This window comes from Centruroides vittatus, unplaced genomic scaffold (assembly GCF_030686945.1).
Source record: "Centruroides vittatus isolate TY-2023 unplaced genomic scaffold, ASM3068694v2 contig_911, whole genome shotgun sequence".
NCBI classification, from domain to species: Eukaryota; Metazoa; Arthropoda; class Arachnida; order Scorpiones; family Buthidae; genus Centruroides; species Centruroides vittatus.
The window spans coordinates 806,119-824,501 of record NW_027122600.1 but is presented as its reverse complement, the minus strand read 5'-3'; the positions used below and the strand labels follow the sequence as shown (position 1 = coordinate 824,501).

At 28.9% G+C, this 18,383-nt stretch overlaps 1 protein-coding gene across 2 annotated transcripts in view; it reads right to left on the bottom strand.

Annotated features, from left to right (window-relative positions):
• Positions 1-17,846, bottom strand: part of LOC136984238 (protein C1orf43 homolog) — a 36,539-nt gene extending 18,693 nt beyond the window's left edge. Inside the window, exons 1-4 of one of the 2 annotated variants that reach the window (XM_067281142.1) lie at positions 17,711-17,846; positions 8,749-8,890; positions 4,186-4,287; positions 1,570-1,672 (exon numbers count right to left, since the gene is read on the bottom strand). In XM_067281142.1, the coding sequence (XP_067137243.1) occupies positions 1,570-1,672; positions 4,186-4,287; positions 8,749-8,805 (262 nt within the window). In that variant the 5' untranslated portion in view covers positions 8,806-8,890; positions 17,711-17,846. The remainder of the gene's footprint in view (positions 1-1,569; positions 1,673-4,185; positions 4,288-8,748; positions 8,891-17,710) is intronic. The other variant, XM_067281143.1, reaches the window with a different exon arrangement.
• Positions 17,847-18,383: the final 537 nt, after the last annotated feature.

Genomic DNA, 18,383 nt, shown 5'->3' with positions numbered 1-18,383 from the left:
TTGATCTCTTTCGATGTTAAGCCTTTTAAATATAAGTGTTTAATCACCAATCAAAACTCACTTTTTTCCATTTTTCTAAATAAACAAAAGTTTCTTGCTTCAATCGACAATAAAAATTAAACCATGCGATGAATATGACTGAGATTTTCACAATTGTCCAGTGAGCCACGACGCTTACTAAAAACGTGCCAATTTTGATGCTACGAGCGCCATCTATTGGATTTTCTAAAAACTTATTGAACAACCCTCGTAGCTATGGCCACACAACAGTAAATTTGCTAAAGAAGCCTAACAGTTTTTAAACTGCTAGGAATGACAAAATGCTAATTGATTGAGGTGTGTTTTAAGTGTATACTGCATTCTAGTAAAGGATCACTGCTTTCACACTGAGCTATAGTACAATAGAGCTATTGTGTGTTCTTTCAAGACAAGAGTAAAAGAGCACTAGCGTACTGTAAAAAAGTGCAATCTGGTAACAACTTTATCTGCTTTCACAATGGAGTATGGCCTGGAGTTAGATTTCCAAGGGAAATAACAGTAAAATGGGTACATGACCATGACCTCCTAAAATGAAGCAACTTGAGATATATATGACATCTTTAAAGACTAAAATGGTTAATTATAAGGATGCTAATCCCATCTTATATGCATAGAGAATGTGCTACAAACTAATGAAATCTTCAGAATATATTCTCCTATAAGTTTTGTTTCATGCAACTGTATCACATGTAAACACTTTTTTGTCAACAGATATATTTTTGATGTAAATTACATCTAAATGATGTTTAAAACTGTAACCAATCATGCAGTAGCTTCAGAATTTTAAATGGAATTACAGTCATTTGTTTGATTACTTTGTTCTTTTAGATTTTTGCCTGATGATGGTTGTTTAAAACAATTGAAAATGTTTGCAATTTAAATTGTACTGCTGGAACTTAAAGGTTGTTTGTATTTATGGTATTATGTGCATGTATTAAAATTCACTTTTCTTGTTATATGTTTATTATTGAGTGATATATATATATAGTATGTGTGTTTGTGTAATAATTAAACAACACATTGACTTAATAAATGTATCTTTAACAGTGGATGAAGTTGAAGGAATGCTACCACTTTTGAACATTGTTGTTTGACTGTTTATCCCCATCTTCCTTTCTTGTTTGAAAGGAAGATGGGGATACTGACGTTTCACTTTCATCTGTCCATGACTGAAAATGACCGATTAACCAAGTCAAAACTGTTAGCATGCTTTCAACGTCACCCATTGTTAAAGATGCATTGATTAATTCAGCAGATTAACTATGATAGTTAGTTCACCCTCGTTAAATAACACATTTAATAACAACTTATACATATTTAGTATAATAATGCAGAAGATAAATAGTTGTTTATACTAATTACTTATTAATCAATAATATATCCAAAAATGTTTCTTTCTGTGATGTTTTGAATTAACTTACAATATAAAGATTATTTATTCATTCATTCAAAAAGATATACATATTTTATTATTTATTTTTTATTGAGTAAAGAACTTTGAAAGTTTCAAAAGTATATGATTTTACTTACACTTATTATTTTCAATGTATTTGAAATCATCATTATATAATTTTGGCTTACACTGGATATGTTTCACAATTTCTAATTGTCTGTCTATTTCTTGCCTTAAAACCTTATAATAAAAAAACAAAAATAAGAAAGTTAATAATGCATTTATTTTGTATTTAATGTTGTCTTTCAATATATTAATTATTTTAAAATAACTTGATTAAAATGAAATATTATAGTTTATTAGTTATCATTATTCTTCATCTTAATGAAAAGACATTGAACAATGAAACAAATGCTACTGTACAAGATAGTACAGTACAGCATCATTTATCCAAATCAATTGGGGACTGGGGTTGTTTGGATAACTTATTTTTCGGATAACCGATTATGTACGAAAAAATATATTAACCTATCTCATGTTGAAATTTTTCTCCGTTGCATGTCACTTCACGTTGAATTTTCATTGATTTTAAGCCTAACGAAAATTTTTATAATAATAATCATGGCTATTGTATCATTAAAAATTATTTCTTTATTTTGTACAAACAAAATAAATATATTGAAAAATATAAAAACAAAAAAATTATATTTTGGAAGGTAATCTAGCATCAAAAATGTTTGATTCAGTATGACACAGTCCGACTGGAACACTTTCGGTTAACCGATGTTTCAGTTGATCGGCTTTTGGATAAACGACGTTCTACTGTAGTCACAATATATTTGAATTATGAATCAAAATCAGTAGAAATGATGAACATTTTACAATATTACCAAATTTTTTGATTTGATTTTGGAAGATAATGTATTTTTAAAATCAAATTCAATAGTTTCTATAGTCTGTCACTCACCAGTCCCACATGTCTAGTAATCTAACATTCTGCAGGGCAACACACATGAAAAGGTTGTGTTACCCTTTGTTGACGTATTGTTATGTGATAAAGAGAGACTTATGTAATTATATACTGTCAGTTACTAGTTATTTATTGCACATGAGGTTGGCAAAACAGTCACAATCATGATTAATACAATAAACTAACCCGTGAAACAAGTGCAGGTTTTTAGTATAAATATAAAATTTATGTACATACTTTTTAATTCTGTAATTTATAAATGAATATTTAAAACTGTTATTAGTAATTTTGAGTTTCTTGGAAATGTTAATGACAATCTTTTTCCATTTCAATGTTTAATTATGATTTAAAATATGAACAAATTCAGATTTAGAAAATTTATACCAAATTCGGAATTTGTCTTTGGAATAGATTTTTAAGGAATTATTCTGACATTGTATTACTCTCTCCTTCATAATTATCAAGATGAGTAATTTTAAATATTTTATTATTACATTTTTTTTATTTCTATAAAAAGGTTTTGGTAATTGTTAAAATTGTCTCGTTTGTTTAACAGAACGTTCTGACCAGGGGATTAGCAATAACGACCCTGTAATACATTAATGTTTTATAACCGACATGATACTTGAATTGTAACTAAATACATCTGATTTAAATTAATTGTAGTTTTAAGTCTTCATCTGTTTGAATATATTGGAATTGAAACATTTAAAACAAATTTAAAGTATTTAATTATATTATTTTTGATCCAAGCAATTAATGAATTAATAAGTTAACAAACTTATTAATTCATTACTGTTTCATACTGTTAACAACATTTATCAAAGGAATGATATCCATTTTTATCTAAACTTTTCCACAAACAAAACTTCCACTTGAATTAAAATGCCATCTAAACCTGCTGTCGAGTGAGTCTAGAAAGTAGGTCAAATTACTGGTTTCTAAATGCTGTCTAAACTGTAGCAAGCAGGAAATGTTGTCTCTGCAATAAAATTTTTCTGAACTGTGGTACTGTACCTCTGAATAGCAGACACCTCTAAATAGTGGTTATATTGTGTGTATATATATATACACAACATAACCTCTGAATACAATAACAATTTGATATATATATATATATCAAATTTGAAAATAATCATACTTTTTAAATTTCTAGCCTATATTACACAACATTTATATGCCAAATAAATTTTGATGTAAAATAAATTTGCTTTGTTTTGTTATACAGTCAAACCTGTTTTTATGCGCTCTTTTTATGTGCGATTTTTATTTGTGCGATTTTTAATTTATGCGGTTTTTTTTGTGCAATTTTAGTGCGGTATAGTTGGCGACTAGTCTCGTGCGATTCGTCGTGTCTCACGTTGATTTATTATAGCTAAATAAACTTATTATAGCATAAATGCACTTATTATAGTAATATTATTGCATGAATATGCGAAAAATGAAATAATTTACTTTTTAAGTCAACAAAACACCACCTGGACAAAAATATGTAAAACAGACGATAGACCAGACGATGCAGTCGAGTGCTGACATCTGTTGTCAATAAATTCTATTTCGTACGGTTTTGAGTTATTTTCTATGTGAGACTTTTTTTATGCGGTCCCTGTTGACCGCATAAAAAAATTATTTTTTTAATTGTGTTGCGAAAACTATTATTTACAGCCATTCGTGAAGTTTCGTGAGATTTTTTTTAATGCGTTTTTTTTAATGCGGTCCCTATCCCCCGCATAAAAACAGGTTTGACTGTATTACATTATAAATAAGAAGTAAAGAAACTCACTTTAGGTGCATCATACCCAATTGGAACATGAGGTCCATATCTTGATTTTAATGTAAATCGAGTTATTTGCCTTTTTGCAAAAATGAACAACAAAATAAAAGTCTGGAAAAGTGAATTTAATTACATTGTTCAGTAAAAATTCATAAAATTATTATTATTAATTATTTTAATTGAATAACTTATGAACATATTCTATAACAAACATAGTAAAAGAAAAAATAAGAAAAGTAAAAGTAAAAGAAAAAATATTCTATAGTCAATTTTAATAAATATTTTATAAAGCTGTGTACTGTACATCAGATTACAATAAGATTGTAAATCAAAGTAATTGATTAACAATCTATTATCTTACAAGATTCCAAATGCTTTTACAATATATAGAACTGAATAATAAAATCTGTTCTAACTGTTCTCTATTATTGGTAAATATCGAATTAACACACAATTAAAAGACAGTTTCTTGTTGTTCTATTTAATCTTAATAATTTTTCAATATCTTCATTTATATCTTTAAAAATTTTTTGACTTTTTATATAAAAATTTTTTATAGATTAAAATTTCTAGTAACTTGATTGTTATAATTAACACACAAAACACCTTTGAGCTCCAAATAAATTTATTTCTAAAAAAATTTGTTCTCAAGTATGTTCAGTGGCTATCATCGGGTTTATTCAATTGATTTGAGCATCAAACTCAAAATGAAATATAATATTGAAATTTACATAAATATATATATAAATATAATGACTGGTGATGTATGACACATTGTTACATTACAAATGGAATTTATAAGGTGCGAAAGAATAAAACAATTAAAATAACCCTATTGAAGGAGTTTCCAGGAGTAGAATATCTGGATGTGGATACCATGGTATCCTATGATTGAGACACTTCATAGTAGGCTTTCCAAGCATTGAAGAGTGTTTCCAAGTTCTTAAAGCTTTAAACTCTACTGAAATTTTGTAAATTTCTAATTTTTCTAGTTATTTTAATTTGATAAGATCCCACTTTGGTGTTATGATTTTGATAGCCCTTATTATAGTTTTAGCCACTTTTTCCACTGAAATCATCATCAATGCCATGCTAAGGGATACCAAAATCTTAATACCAGAGTGGGACCTTACCAAATTGAAACATCTAGAAAAATTAGAAATTTACAAAATTTCATTAAAGTCCAAAGCAATCAACTGTAAGGACTTGGAAACATTCTTCAATGCCTACTATAAAGTGTCTCAATCATAGGATACCATGGTCTCCACAACCAGATGGAGGAGTTCCCTATTGAAGGAGTTTCCACATTCTACTCGTGGAAACTCCTTCAATAGGGTTATTTTAATTGTTTTATTCGTTAGCACCTTATAAATTCCATTTGTAATGTAACATAAATGTCATATATCACTAGTTTTTTTTTATAATTATGCAAATTTAAATATTTGTTCCATTTTGAGTTTGATGTTTTAATCATTCAAATAAATGTGATGATGGCCATTAAACACAGTTGAAAATGTTAGTTTAAGAAATAAATTAGTTTGCTGGAGCTCAAAAATGTTTTGTGTGTTAATTTTATAGTTTATTGAATAATCATGAAATAATTTTAATAATATTTTTATGAAAAGAATACTTTGAATCATTATTAAAAATAAACACTTTTAATAATTGTTCAATAAATTATAAAAATATTTTATGTAAAAAGTGAAAAATTTTCTTTGATTTGATAATATTTGAAATAAATAAAACATTAAGGAACTGTATTACAAAATTTGAAGCAACAATTTTTCAAAGAAAATTAAGAGAACATGTAGAAGACAACTATTTGACTTTAGCTTTTTATTTCTGAAAAAAACTACATATGTATGAAACAAGTATAAACTATTTTACATAATTTTTGTGTTAGTTAAATTAAATGTCAAAAAGTTATAATAAAATTTTGGTTGGCTTTTGTACGAACTTACATTCAATTTATCTGTTTGATCAATTCAAGTATATATATATGTTACAGTCAAAACCCGTTTTTAGTTAGAACGCGTTTTAACTAGTTGAAACTAGTTTATACTGGATGTCTTTGTTAAAACCCATTTTGTCTAGTTAAAGCTAGTTTTAACTCAAATTCATTTTTGACTTACGGTAAATTCTAGCTTTAACTAGACAAAACGGGTTTTAACAAAGACATCCAGTATAAACTAGTTTCAACTAGTTAAAACGCATCCTAACTAAAAAATGGTTTTGACTGTAACATATAATGTGTATGTGTAAATATGTGTACACAAAAATATGTACACACTTTTTTTTTAATTTTATATATATACATATATTTTTTTTTAATTGAATTTTCAATTTTAATTGTTAAATGATTATGAAATAGTAAGAATTGCAAACATTATTTTATATTTCATATTCAACTACTGAACTAATATTTTTTAATGTAATTTCTTGGATGTTTCATTTGTTAGAACATTTGTAAATCACAATATGATTATTTACTATGTTGCTAAAATTGTTAGTAAACAAACAACATTCTAAACACTTTGAATGTTATTTGTTTTTTAATTATAATTAAATAAGTTAATTATCTAATTATAATTATTCTTTATATCACTATATGCAAAATCAACACAGAGAATAATTTGAATATAAAAGTTACTATTTCCTATTGTTATCAAAATCTTGTGATATATTTTTCTATTCAATACTTTTTCTTTGTTGAATAATATCTTCAAAAAATAAACTATTAGAAGAATTAAGAATGTGAAAAAATTGAATTAATATACGAATTAAATAATGTATCAATATTGGATACACAATAAAGTTCTGATTATCTAGTAACTAAGGTAAGTCAGATAATCAAAAACTTAGATAACCTAAAAGGCGTGGAAGATTGTTATAGTAAACAAACTAATTTAAATGCATTAATGTGCACAATATGCTCTATTTTTTGATTAAATCTACTTATTGAATATAATGACTTTTAAATTACACAATAAAACACTTAATTTTATTTAAAACTGTTATAATTTATTAAAAGAAATGTAAACTTATGATTTCAATTTAAATTTATTTAATCTTTTTTAAAAGTTTGTATTATCACAAGGTCACCAGAGCAAACTTTTTTTTTTAAACTTTTAGAGCTTCCATCAAATACCAAACAGCATCTGGCCAAAATTTATGATAGAAACTGTGCTGTACTATGTTCTCATGTCATTGTTGACAAAGCACTCTTCCACAATTCACTTTGGGTAATGCAGAATCTTAGTTGATTTAAATTATAGTAGAGGTTTGTTTATTTCTAATATTAACACCAGTGCATTTTCCTATATTTTCAACAATTTACAAATTGAAAAAATATATTGAAACAAGTAAAGTATTCCAGTAAAGATAATATGATAAATATAAAATTTTAAAAAAATCAAAGAAAGCATCTGGTGGTGATGCAAGATGAAATAATAAGGTGAAAGGAAAAAATGTTAAATTTTACATTTAACATTACTAGTAATATTTTTTTTTCGTAACTAAAATAATAAAATAAAAATATTTAATTTGAAGTATTATTTTGATTACTTAATAGTCGCACAAAGTTATTATTGTTTATTAAATTTATTTATATTTATATTTAAAATAAAGTTATGTATGTAATGTATGTAACTTTATTTTCTTATTAAATTTGAAATCAAGCAAAAGAAATAATTTTTTAATAAGAGCCATCAATAGTTATACTTTTTATTACAAGATGGTAGATGATGTAATTTTTAATATAGTGGTACTTCATACTTCAAATGCTTGAGTTTGAATGCCAAATTCGAAAAAAATTCACTTTGGAGTTCAGACTGAGCACAAAATGAAAAATGCACTCAAATGTAAAATAAGCTTCTAAACAAAGAATAAAATCTCAAATTAGCAATAACGTGTTAAATTTCACAACTGCTATAATTAAATCACACATCTATGTTAAGTAAGGACATCTGTTAAAAATACACAAAAACTTTCTGTTCAACCCAATATCACCTTTACTTATTAATCATGGCATCAAAGAAATGTGTGGAAGCAATAAAGTCTAACAAGTAAGAGGAAGGCTGTAATATCAGATGATTCAGATGAAAAAGGAAATGATTATGAAGCATGAAAGTGGTATGTGTGGCCATGTTTAAAATGCTGAAGTCGACAGTGTGCAACAAGTAAATGGAATTTTCATTTTATTATAAATCATTATTTACATATTCTATTTATCATTTTCATGTTTTAATTTTATTAGGGCATTTAACTGTTATTTTTACCTTAAATTATGTGTGTTTCCTGTTTTAAGTTTATCAAAATGGGTATTGTTTAGAGTCTGGGAATGCATTAATTCACTTTCCATTATTTCTAATGGAAAAAATTTATTCAGATTTTGAAAGATTTGGAGTTCAAATGGTCTCTTGGAATGAATTAAATTTGAATTATGAGACACCACTGTACTTATATTCTGGCTTACATATTGGAATTTTTTATTATAATTAAATATTTTCTGTTATTAATCAAAACAAACAATATATTATTAAAGATATCATATATAAACCCTTAATCACATACCATAACTCCAAAAGCAATACATATGATAACAGCAAATCCAGAAAGCTCATCTTCCATTGTTGTATTTTAAACAGATACATGGGAGAGAGAGACTTCTGAGTATACATTACATTAATTTCTTTCTTTATTAAACAGTAAAATTCTGGAAAATATAATACATTTAAATATCATTATATGTTTAAAATCTAATTTTCTTATATCATAGATACTGTGAATGTTTAAATTTTGATTCAGAGCAATTATTATAACTCAGGGTTTCCCAATGGGGTCAGTATCAACTCCTAAAGGTTGATGAAAGTTGGAAATGGTCAATGAGCAAATTACATAAATACTGTACATGCACACACAGTATAATATTTTAATATTGTTTAATTAATTAATAAATACAATCATTTAAAAGTTCTTGAAAATATTTTCACTATCATTTTCAAAACTTTCCAATTATAAAAGAATGTACGTATTAAAATATTATACACACACACACACGAGGGAATCAATGGAAAAAGTTTTTACTTAAAAGGGGAACACAAAAAAGATTGGGAACCCCTATTATAAATCATAGCAACATAACATCATAGAAATTTGTTTGAAAATATCAAATCCATATTATTAGACAATATTTACATAACTGATAAAAAATATATTATAAAATCTGTCAGAAGATAATACATAAGGAATGATACTGAAATGTGTTATACAAATAGATAAAAATTTTTGAAAAAGTTTCATGATACAGATATCCCTTGCATCGAGGGATTAACACAGTTAATTAATCCCTCGATGCTACTGTGTATATCATAATCGCATTAATCAATACAGAGGTACTGTATCTTGGTACTCAACCAAACAATCACCATCTACTAGAACAAATTTTTGGTTAACAACTAATATTTTTATTTTAATAAATTAAAATAGCAAATTCATTAACATCTTATTTGCTGAGAAAAACATATCTATGTTAAGTAAAGATAGCTGTTAGAATAGTATTAATTAAAACCTCTGCTGCATATAAAAAGGGATTGCTGCAATTAATTTCACGTGTTAATCAAATCTCATTAAATGCCTAAACAGAAAAATCTTATACATGGACATTTGACTTTAGAAATTAAATATTTAATTTTATACAATAAAAAAGCAAAAAATCATATAAATTCTAGTAAATAAAAATATACTTACAAAAACTACTTAGTTACTTATGACTAATGAGCAGGCCTATTATTACACACAGCCTATTTAATTAACTTATCCAAAATGCATTTTGGCCTTACTGACCCTTATTAATTGAATGACAAACAAAAACTCAGTTTTTGTTTGTCATTCAATAATAGTACTTTTGTAATAACAGTACTATTATTACAAATTACTACCTACACCTTATTAATAGGATTCTAAATTAGTACACAATAATACTAAACAAGTCCAGTAAAAACCTTGTGAATAGTCCTTCTGTCTTCTTTATGACTGTGGTAATTTTCTATTCTCTTGTCTCCACCACATTTGTAGGGTTTGCTGGTTCAATTTCCTTTTCTTGATTTTTATTTTTATTTGGATTATTTTTGGGCACATTTTTCATTACAATTATGGACCATCCATAATTGTGTAGCTTTCTCTGTAATTGATTGATTGTCCACTTGAGGTTGCTTTATGTACAGTACATTACATGCCAAACTTCTGAAATCCCACAATTATGGGTAACACTATTCAAGCTTCTGCAATTTACAAGGAGGCAGCATATCAAATACTGCCTCCTTGAAACTTTTTGGATTATTTTCGGAAATACGACCTACAAATTGGTGAACTTAAGTGCTTCCAGAGAGTTTGCTAAGTCTTTTTGGTGTACATATTTGATACAAATGGAGATGTAAATATTTTTATAATAAATTTCATATAAGTAGTGGATTTATTAATAGTTTATATATTGATATACTTAGGAATTATTTTATGTTTAATATGGTATATTCTTGTTTTAATGTACAGTACTTATAGATTTGACATTAAAAACAGAAGTCTACCACATGTATTTTTAAAAAAAATTTTAAATATTTTTATTATTGTTCCAAAAAACATTAGTATTCAAATTAAGTGATTCTCAAATAAATTAGGGCTTTTGTTCTTCTTTGAATTATAAATTTCCTGAGGAAGATCAATTAAGAAGTCTGAAAACATTCAAGAAATAAACTTTTACTGCACCATAAAGGTAGTCATATTGTGGTTATTAATAGTGCAATTACCAATAGTACTCATATGAATATAGTAGTTTTACTAACCATTGTTTCTTTTAGTTTGCTCTGAGAACTGATCTCTCATGGATGCCACAGTAGAGTTTGGTTATGGTTGCTTAAAGACCAAACTGTACAGAACAGCTAACACATTTACTGCAAAAGTCTACTATATAATGTGCATCAAACAGGAGTTAGCAGGTTAAGCATACAATGCATTCTTAAGAAAGCAAAATCAAAAGTTTACATCTTAAAATTATTACTTGCCTAAATGAAGATAACTGTGATTGGAAAACGTAGTATTGTGAATGATTTAAACATGATACACAAGGATAGAGTTTTGGGATAAATGGCTTGGTCTGATGAAGCACAGTTTAAGCTACATAGTACAGTGAAGTATATTAGGCTGCAGACAATCCACACATTCATGTAGACAAGAGAGTTAATTTACTAAAACTCAATATTCAGTGTGGACTATCATCCATGAGTTTAATTGGCCCATTTTTTTTTAAGATACAGTTAGTAACTTCACATATCAATTTTAACCTGACATTCATGCCTTCTGTGGAAATGAGTGATTGTGGGACACCACCACACAATCTTATTGAGGAAGGCTCTCACCTCTCAATGGTGTAGTGCTAGGTCAGTAAATAGGATGAAAAGGTTCTGTTCAGTTCCTCATACACTCATCTGATTTAACATCCCTTTACTTCTTCTTGTGGGGAAGCATAAAAGATGTAGTTTATAATAGAAATCAGCTACACTGGCAATGCTATGGAAAGAAATTGAAATGCCGTGCATAGCAATCAATTGACATTTTGGCTAATGCTTTCACATAGTTTTTTAAAATATTTTTAAAAAATTGCCAGGACTAATTTAATTTTACAAAATTTATAAAATTCCTAGGAGACAATACATACAAAATGTCTTTTTTTCCTTTAAGTCCTTTCAAATGCTTTTGAGGAAATAATTCCACGGCAGAATCAACCTTTTATTTGAGGCTACTTCGTCCTCCTCTAAATGCAAAACAGTTAAAAATGTTCCTCTGGTGGTAGTGCACACACAAAAATGAATAAAATACATTTTTTTAAAATTATATAGTATTTCTGTTCATGTAGCATTTGCCAAAGTCAGAAATGCATGGATGTACTAAGAGCATTTCTTATTAAAATATAAGTCAAACCATGTCTCATAGCTACCATTTGATGTGCATACACATTTAGTAATAAAATTTTTAAGCAGCTATTTGGGTTTATTCTGTTTGGAAATCCACATGGTACAATGTCTTGCAGCTGATTGCAGGCATCTGCTTCAACATTACTTGACTGTATCATGCTCAAGTTTAGACAATTCAAATTTTTTCCATTCACCATGAAAATGTTCTGATTGTTTTTAATCAGGAGGAAAACAAATGAAACATTGTAGTTGGTGATCTTATGGAAGCTGTAGATAGGACACTTATCAGAAAAAGGGATAAGTCTTTTAGAGTATTTTTCTGATAAAAATGGGGTTTGATTCTTTAGGAGGCAGAAAAGTATGAGGAGGGAGGGAAAATGTTCTTGTTGGTTAATTGACCAGTAATCAACTTTGCCAAGAGTTATGCCATCACTTTTTGAAATTTGTAAACTATGATTTGGATTGCAGGATAGATTTACTACATAAATATTTGGTGATCGCTACCAGCATATTTCAAATATCTGCAACTTAGCAATTTGGACTGTGTGATACAACTATTATATAACTATTTGGTGATCCTTGTCTATCTTTATTCATAGATCCTCAAAATTTGAAAAACAGATCACATGCTACATTTCCTATACATTTGTTTGAAAATTCTGTGTACCAATTCACACAATGCAAACTTAACCTACGATACAGTTTTTCTTCTAGATATAGCTCTGCTTGATGATTCATGTATTTTTGCTTTATTCACTAGCAGTTTCCTCATCCCCTGGTTCAGATCTTACCAAGGGATGCTGGTAGTTATTCCTGCTGTTTTATGAAAGTTGTCTGGTATAATACTGAACATTTCCATTGTAGTTATGTGATTCAATTATCTTTGCATAACAATCACAAAAGTTATTCGAAAAGGTTAAATTTTAAACTATTATTACCCATGTTATTATTGGCATAATTCAGCAAAATATTTTTTTTTTCATAACTAATTTGTATGATTAGGACAGCAGGCAGAAACCTTGTTCAAACTTCTCCACATGTAGAAGAGGTTGTAAGCCATTGAATGTTTTCTTTTGTTTTGTTTTGTTTATAATTCATTGCAACATTGTTATAAATAAATTTTCCGGGATCATAATAAGATGAAATGTAATTCTGACCAGTAAGACCAGTAGATTATAAAGGTGGGGGGCATAAGCTATGAAAAAGTGCATTGTATATTATGGAAGAAGCTTCAAACTCAATTCAACATCAGATCAGTGCTCCCACAAGGTGGCTCTGATTGCAATTGGGGCTAACTTGGCCTCGAAAACAAAAAATTTGATTCTGGTTAACATACAATAGAATCTCCTTTTAATGGATTGCTTGGACCATCAAAAATCATCCATTGTTCCAAGAATCTGTTTTTTTGTGTAAACAGATTTCCTGCATACTCAAGAAAATATCTGCTATTTAAAAAAATTTCCATTTTTAAACCCCTACATGTAAGAAATACCAGAACTTCAAATTATTCAGTCTCTTGAGATCTCTATTCTTTATTCTATAGTAACCAGGCCTTATTCTCAAGTTTTTTCCTACTGCATAAACATCAGTTTTGTTTAGGCCAAGCTGATAAATTCTAGCATTAATAAGCTGTTCTAAAAGACAAATAGAAAATAAGGACAATAACACAAATCTTATATCTGTATAACTATTTATTAATTTCAATCACCATTCAATCTTAATCATTAGACATGTGCAATGTGCACTGTGTGCTTACATGTGATATAATTTACTATATGATAAGTATGGTTTGGTTTTGGATTATAGTTTAAATGATAATACTGATGTTACACTGTATAAAAAAATATCTGTTGTATATATTCAATACAAATGGTAAATCCTGCCAACATTCCTTTCATAGCTCTTTTTTCATGGGTTGAATAAAATATGTAATAAAACCTGTATAAACCAGAATCACATGGTACCAAATATTTTTTCCAGTTTGGCAGACTTCTGTTTTGAACAAGTTCTTTTTTGACATAGAAAATCACCTGTTCTGAAGAATTTTTTCTGTTTAGGCTGATTTCCTTTTTATTCAGGTTCTGTTTTGGACTGTATACAGTAATTTAGGTAAATATTTTAACTTTAACATAACCAGAAGAAATATTTATAAAACCCAGAATCAGACAATTAATTACTGCACAAATTTGGGATTCCCACTGCACAATTCAAAATTCCCATTACATATTTTGTGTCTAGTTGCACATTAGAATATGCACTGATAGAAACACATACAATAAAAGATTATCATACACACCTATGGCACAATGTACAAAGCTGACGGAAACTGTATATACAGTAAGCACAAAAAGAGGCAAAGTATATATGCTCATTAGCACATCACTAAACTTCAAGATTTGTTAAAAAAAAACTTGTCCTTCTTGGTTTGTTTTGATACCACTTTTCTGCCTATTGAATACAACAACCACTTTATATTAGCAATGTCTTGTACTGTACAACCTGTTTGTTTATGCTGAAACTCATCAGGAAGTTTTTACAACTTGGAAAGATTCGATGACCTCATTAAATTTTGGCACTATACTTGAACCAGTGTCAGAATGTTCTCTAGGTGGTTCCTCCTCAATTGTATCAGCCTGCTGACTCTCTTCATATAATTCTTCAATTGTACATATCCCAAATGTAACAAGTGCATTATCAACCTTTACAAATTCCCAGACATACCCAAATATTAACTAAACGTTAAAAAAATGCAAAGTTTACAATAGATGGGGCTAAAAACAAATCTGATATTTCCAGTTATGGATCTACTCAGGGCCGGATTATCGAATAGGCAAAGTAGGCAAATGTCTAGGGCCCGTAATCCGGAGGGGCCCGGCTTCAGTGCAGAAGACTGCTCTGTTTCGAATTCGAAATTCGATAGGACAGAAAAGGCTGTATTTAACAATTCTTACTAAGCTCCGCTCGACTAGCCATTACCTAGAAAAAAAAAGGTCAACAGCCACCCGTGCGTCAGAAGTAATGTACGCCACGGGATCTCTCGTGCCATCTACAAATATTCCTACGGCCACGTCTCGTGGTAGTACTGATGTATGGATGGTTATGATTTATTTTCTAAATCAACACCTATACGTCGCGACATCACATATTCGATATAGCGTTCAAGTTGCTCGAGTGCGAAGATATTACAATTCAATAGTGTTTTATAAAAGAGTTAAAAAGTTATGGGTGACACCACGATATCCGCACTGGGTGTCACCTATACTAGCTACGCTAATGTCACTTTATATAAGATTTGTTTAGATGCAACTTATTTAAATGGGGCCCCAATTAAAATTTTGTCTAGGGCCCACTAGAGGCTTAATCCGGCACTGGATCTACTAAAAGGAGATAAAATTACATTGATTTGGTGAGACCTGGGGAAAAAAATCCATTGTTCAAAAAATCTGTTGTTTCAAAATCCATTAAAATGAGATTCTAGAATCTCATTTTAATGGGACAATGGACAAATATTGTTCATTAGTTTCTTTTATATTTGCAGAATAGTCTAGAAGCCATAAATTTTCTGTTGTTTGCTGATAACAGAATTTGGGTCCCCCTTGGAGATTAGGAAAACGACAACAGAGACCAAAAAAAGGGGGAGAGACACATGCCCCAAGTGCCCCAATATACTGGCACCCCTGATTCTGACACATGGTGTGGTTTTCTTATATTAATATATTGCAAGCATATAGAAGAGAAATGAGCATTTATAAGTTAAAAAATGGCTGTTATAATATTTAATTTCTTAACACACCAGGATGAATATAAAATCAACCTTACTTAAACCAAATAACCAGAGCAAAAATGTTCTACTATTGCGAACGTTTTCAACACCTCTTCTGGGTTCTTCCTCAGGCTTTTACATAAATCTGTTGCAAACTGTTCATTCAAATTTTGAATTTCATTTAGAAGGCATTCGATTTCCGATTGAAAACATGCACACATTCCAAGATATTCAAATATCGGATAATAGTATGAGATTCTAAATGCACACTAGTTTGTTATAATTGAGGAATAAATGAAAATGCTTTGCCGTAGTAATAAAAACAACAAAGTCAGGATCGACAATGCAATTTAAGTACTGTGTATGGATGCCCACCAGCGGCTAAGCGGTGTTTGTTCCCTGAACACTGGAAATTCGGTCATGGGTTTGCGCTTTGCTCGGACAGGCTGGCCATGTGTTTTCTAGGTTTTCTCCATGTCTGTAACGCCTTAACAGGGGCCAGTTTCTCTTAAAAAAATCTCCCGGAAGGCACCCCCTAGGCAGATCATCCAAGTGTTGAGTTGCCATAACTAACTAAACAAACAATAAACAAACAAACTGTATATGGACATAACTTTTTGTTTGCATCCTTTGCAGCCTATTGGTAAAGTCTACATACTGTTGAACAGAACACTTGTTCAAATCACATCTAAACATCTCCACTACAGAAAACATTTTGCAACAATCAAGTTGCACAATGCTTGCTTGCTTTGCATATGACAGTGTGTGGAGTTGCACTGTGCATGGATCGCCAAACAGAATATACCGATACCCGAATGAAGAAAGCTTCTATGTCTAGTAACTTATTATTTTTTATACAACTTATTTATTATCAGTTAAATGCTGATCCAAAGCATCTCCTTATCCCAACTTTTAACAATCAGATGATTTCATACAAAGGACAATAACATACCTTACTTGTTAGTAACCATTCTTATATTTTCACTTACGTATATACGCATTTCACATACTACTATTGAGGTATCCTTCTTTAGTATAGATGGAAATTAAACAATGTACAATATCCTCTTACATAATTCTACATTTCTAAAAATACATTTTCTGATTCTTATCATCATAAATGTATATTTTTCAATGTACAATTTCGGTTTTTTTAATGTATACTTTTTGTTCTCTCTTTTAAGCAACTCTAATACTATAAGACAATAACAATAATTGAATATTTTCCTTACGTTAGCTCTAAAAACAGTTCATTTACATCCACAATGTAAATAAACAGTTTATGCACACAAGGAAAATATAAACTTTCACATTACTGATGTGCATGAATCACATTTTCCTTATTTACACATCCATAAATAAACTGTGAATGTAGTGAAATGAGTCTGTAAAAGTATGCAACATATTAAAAAACTTGCAATGACTGTAAATAGAGAAACAAGTTTATAAAATATGCAACGTGTTAAATTCAACATATTTCATATTCACTTTATACATTTACTTCTGTATTTACATACCAAAGCAGTTTAATTTAAAGTAAATTATAATCCATACTTTATACAATATTTCATGTAAGAAATGACTCAAATAGAATCCAGATACCGTCTTACATAGAAAAAATTAGCATATTTAACAATTAATTAATCAATTAACCTACATTATAACTGCTACTTATTGAATTGCAATTAATAATTAATTATCTATGAAAAAAAAGAAAAAGTTAAATTATTTAAAATCAATATATGAAATAACTTTGTTTTAAAATAACGATTTAAACCGACTGGAAAATTCTCAAAATGCTTACTTTTTAACGGAATATAAATAATATTTTACGCGAAATAATTTTTTAACCAGACGACAATTCAACTTTTTAATTCTTGCTGCCAGATTGACGTAGAAATTCCTTCGATTAAATCGCCAAATTTCAAATATTTCAATATATTAATTTTTTAAAGTGATAATTAAGAAAAATTTAATTATTAAAAAATATTTTAATTTATAAATTAATATCGTTAACTTAAATAGATATTTTTTACAAGAAAAGTTTCAGATGCGATACGTGCTAGAAAAGCCATTATATTCATATGAAAATGTGAGGCTCTGGATAGGTCCGAACCTCACTGAAATTCGCGTTAAAATAATTTGTTTTTAGGAAAAAATTATTTTTTTTAGAGAAAAAAAATAGAAGTTAGAAATAGTTTTTCTTAATGAAAACGACGCAAACTTTTAAACAATAGAACAATGGAGAAACGTAGATCGTCTATCTCCGAATGGGAATCGAATTAAACTTCGATTTTGACCTCTCCCGCGCCCCCGAAAGGTTTCGAATTGTCACCAGGTGACGAGGAAAGACCAATCGGAAAGTGGAATCGGAGGAAAACAGATAAAACCTGAGAATTCAAGGACGCGACGGCTTCTTCTCCCGAAAGTTCCAAGTGACGGATCTATTGTCGTGTGTGTGTCTCGTGCCCATATTC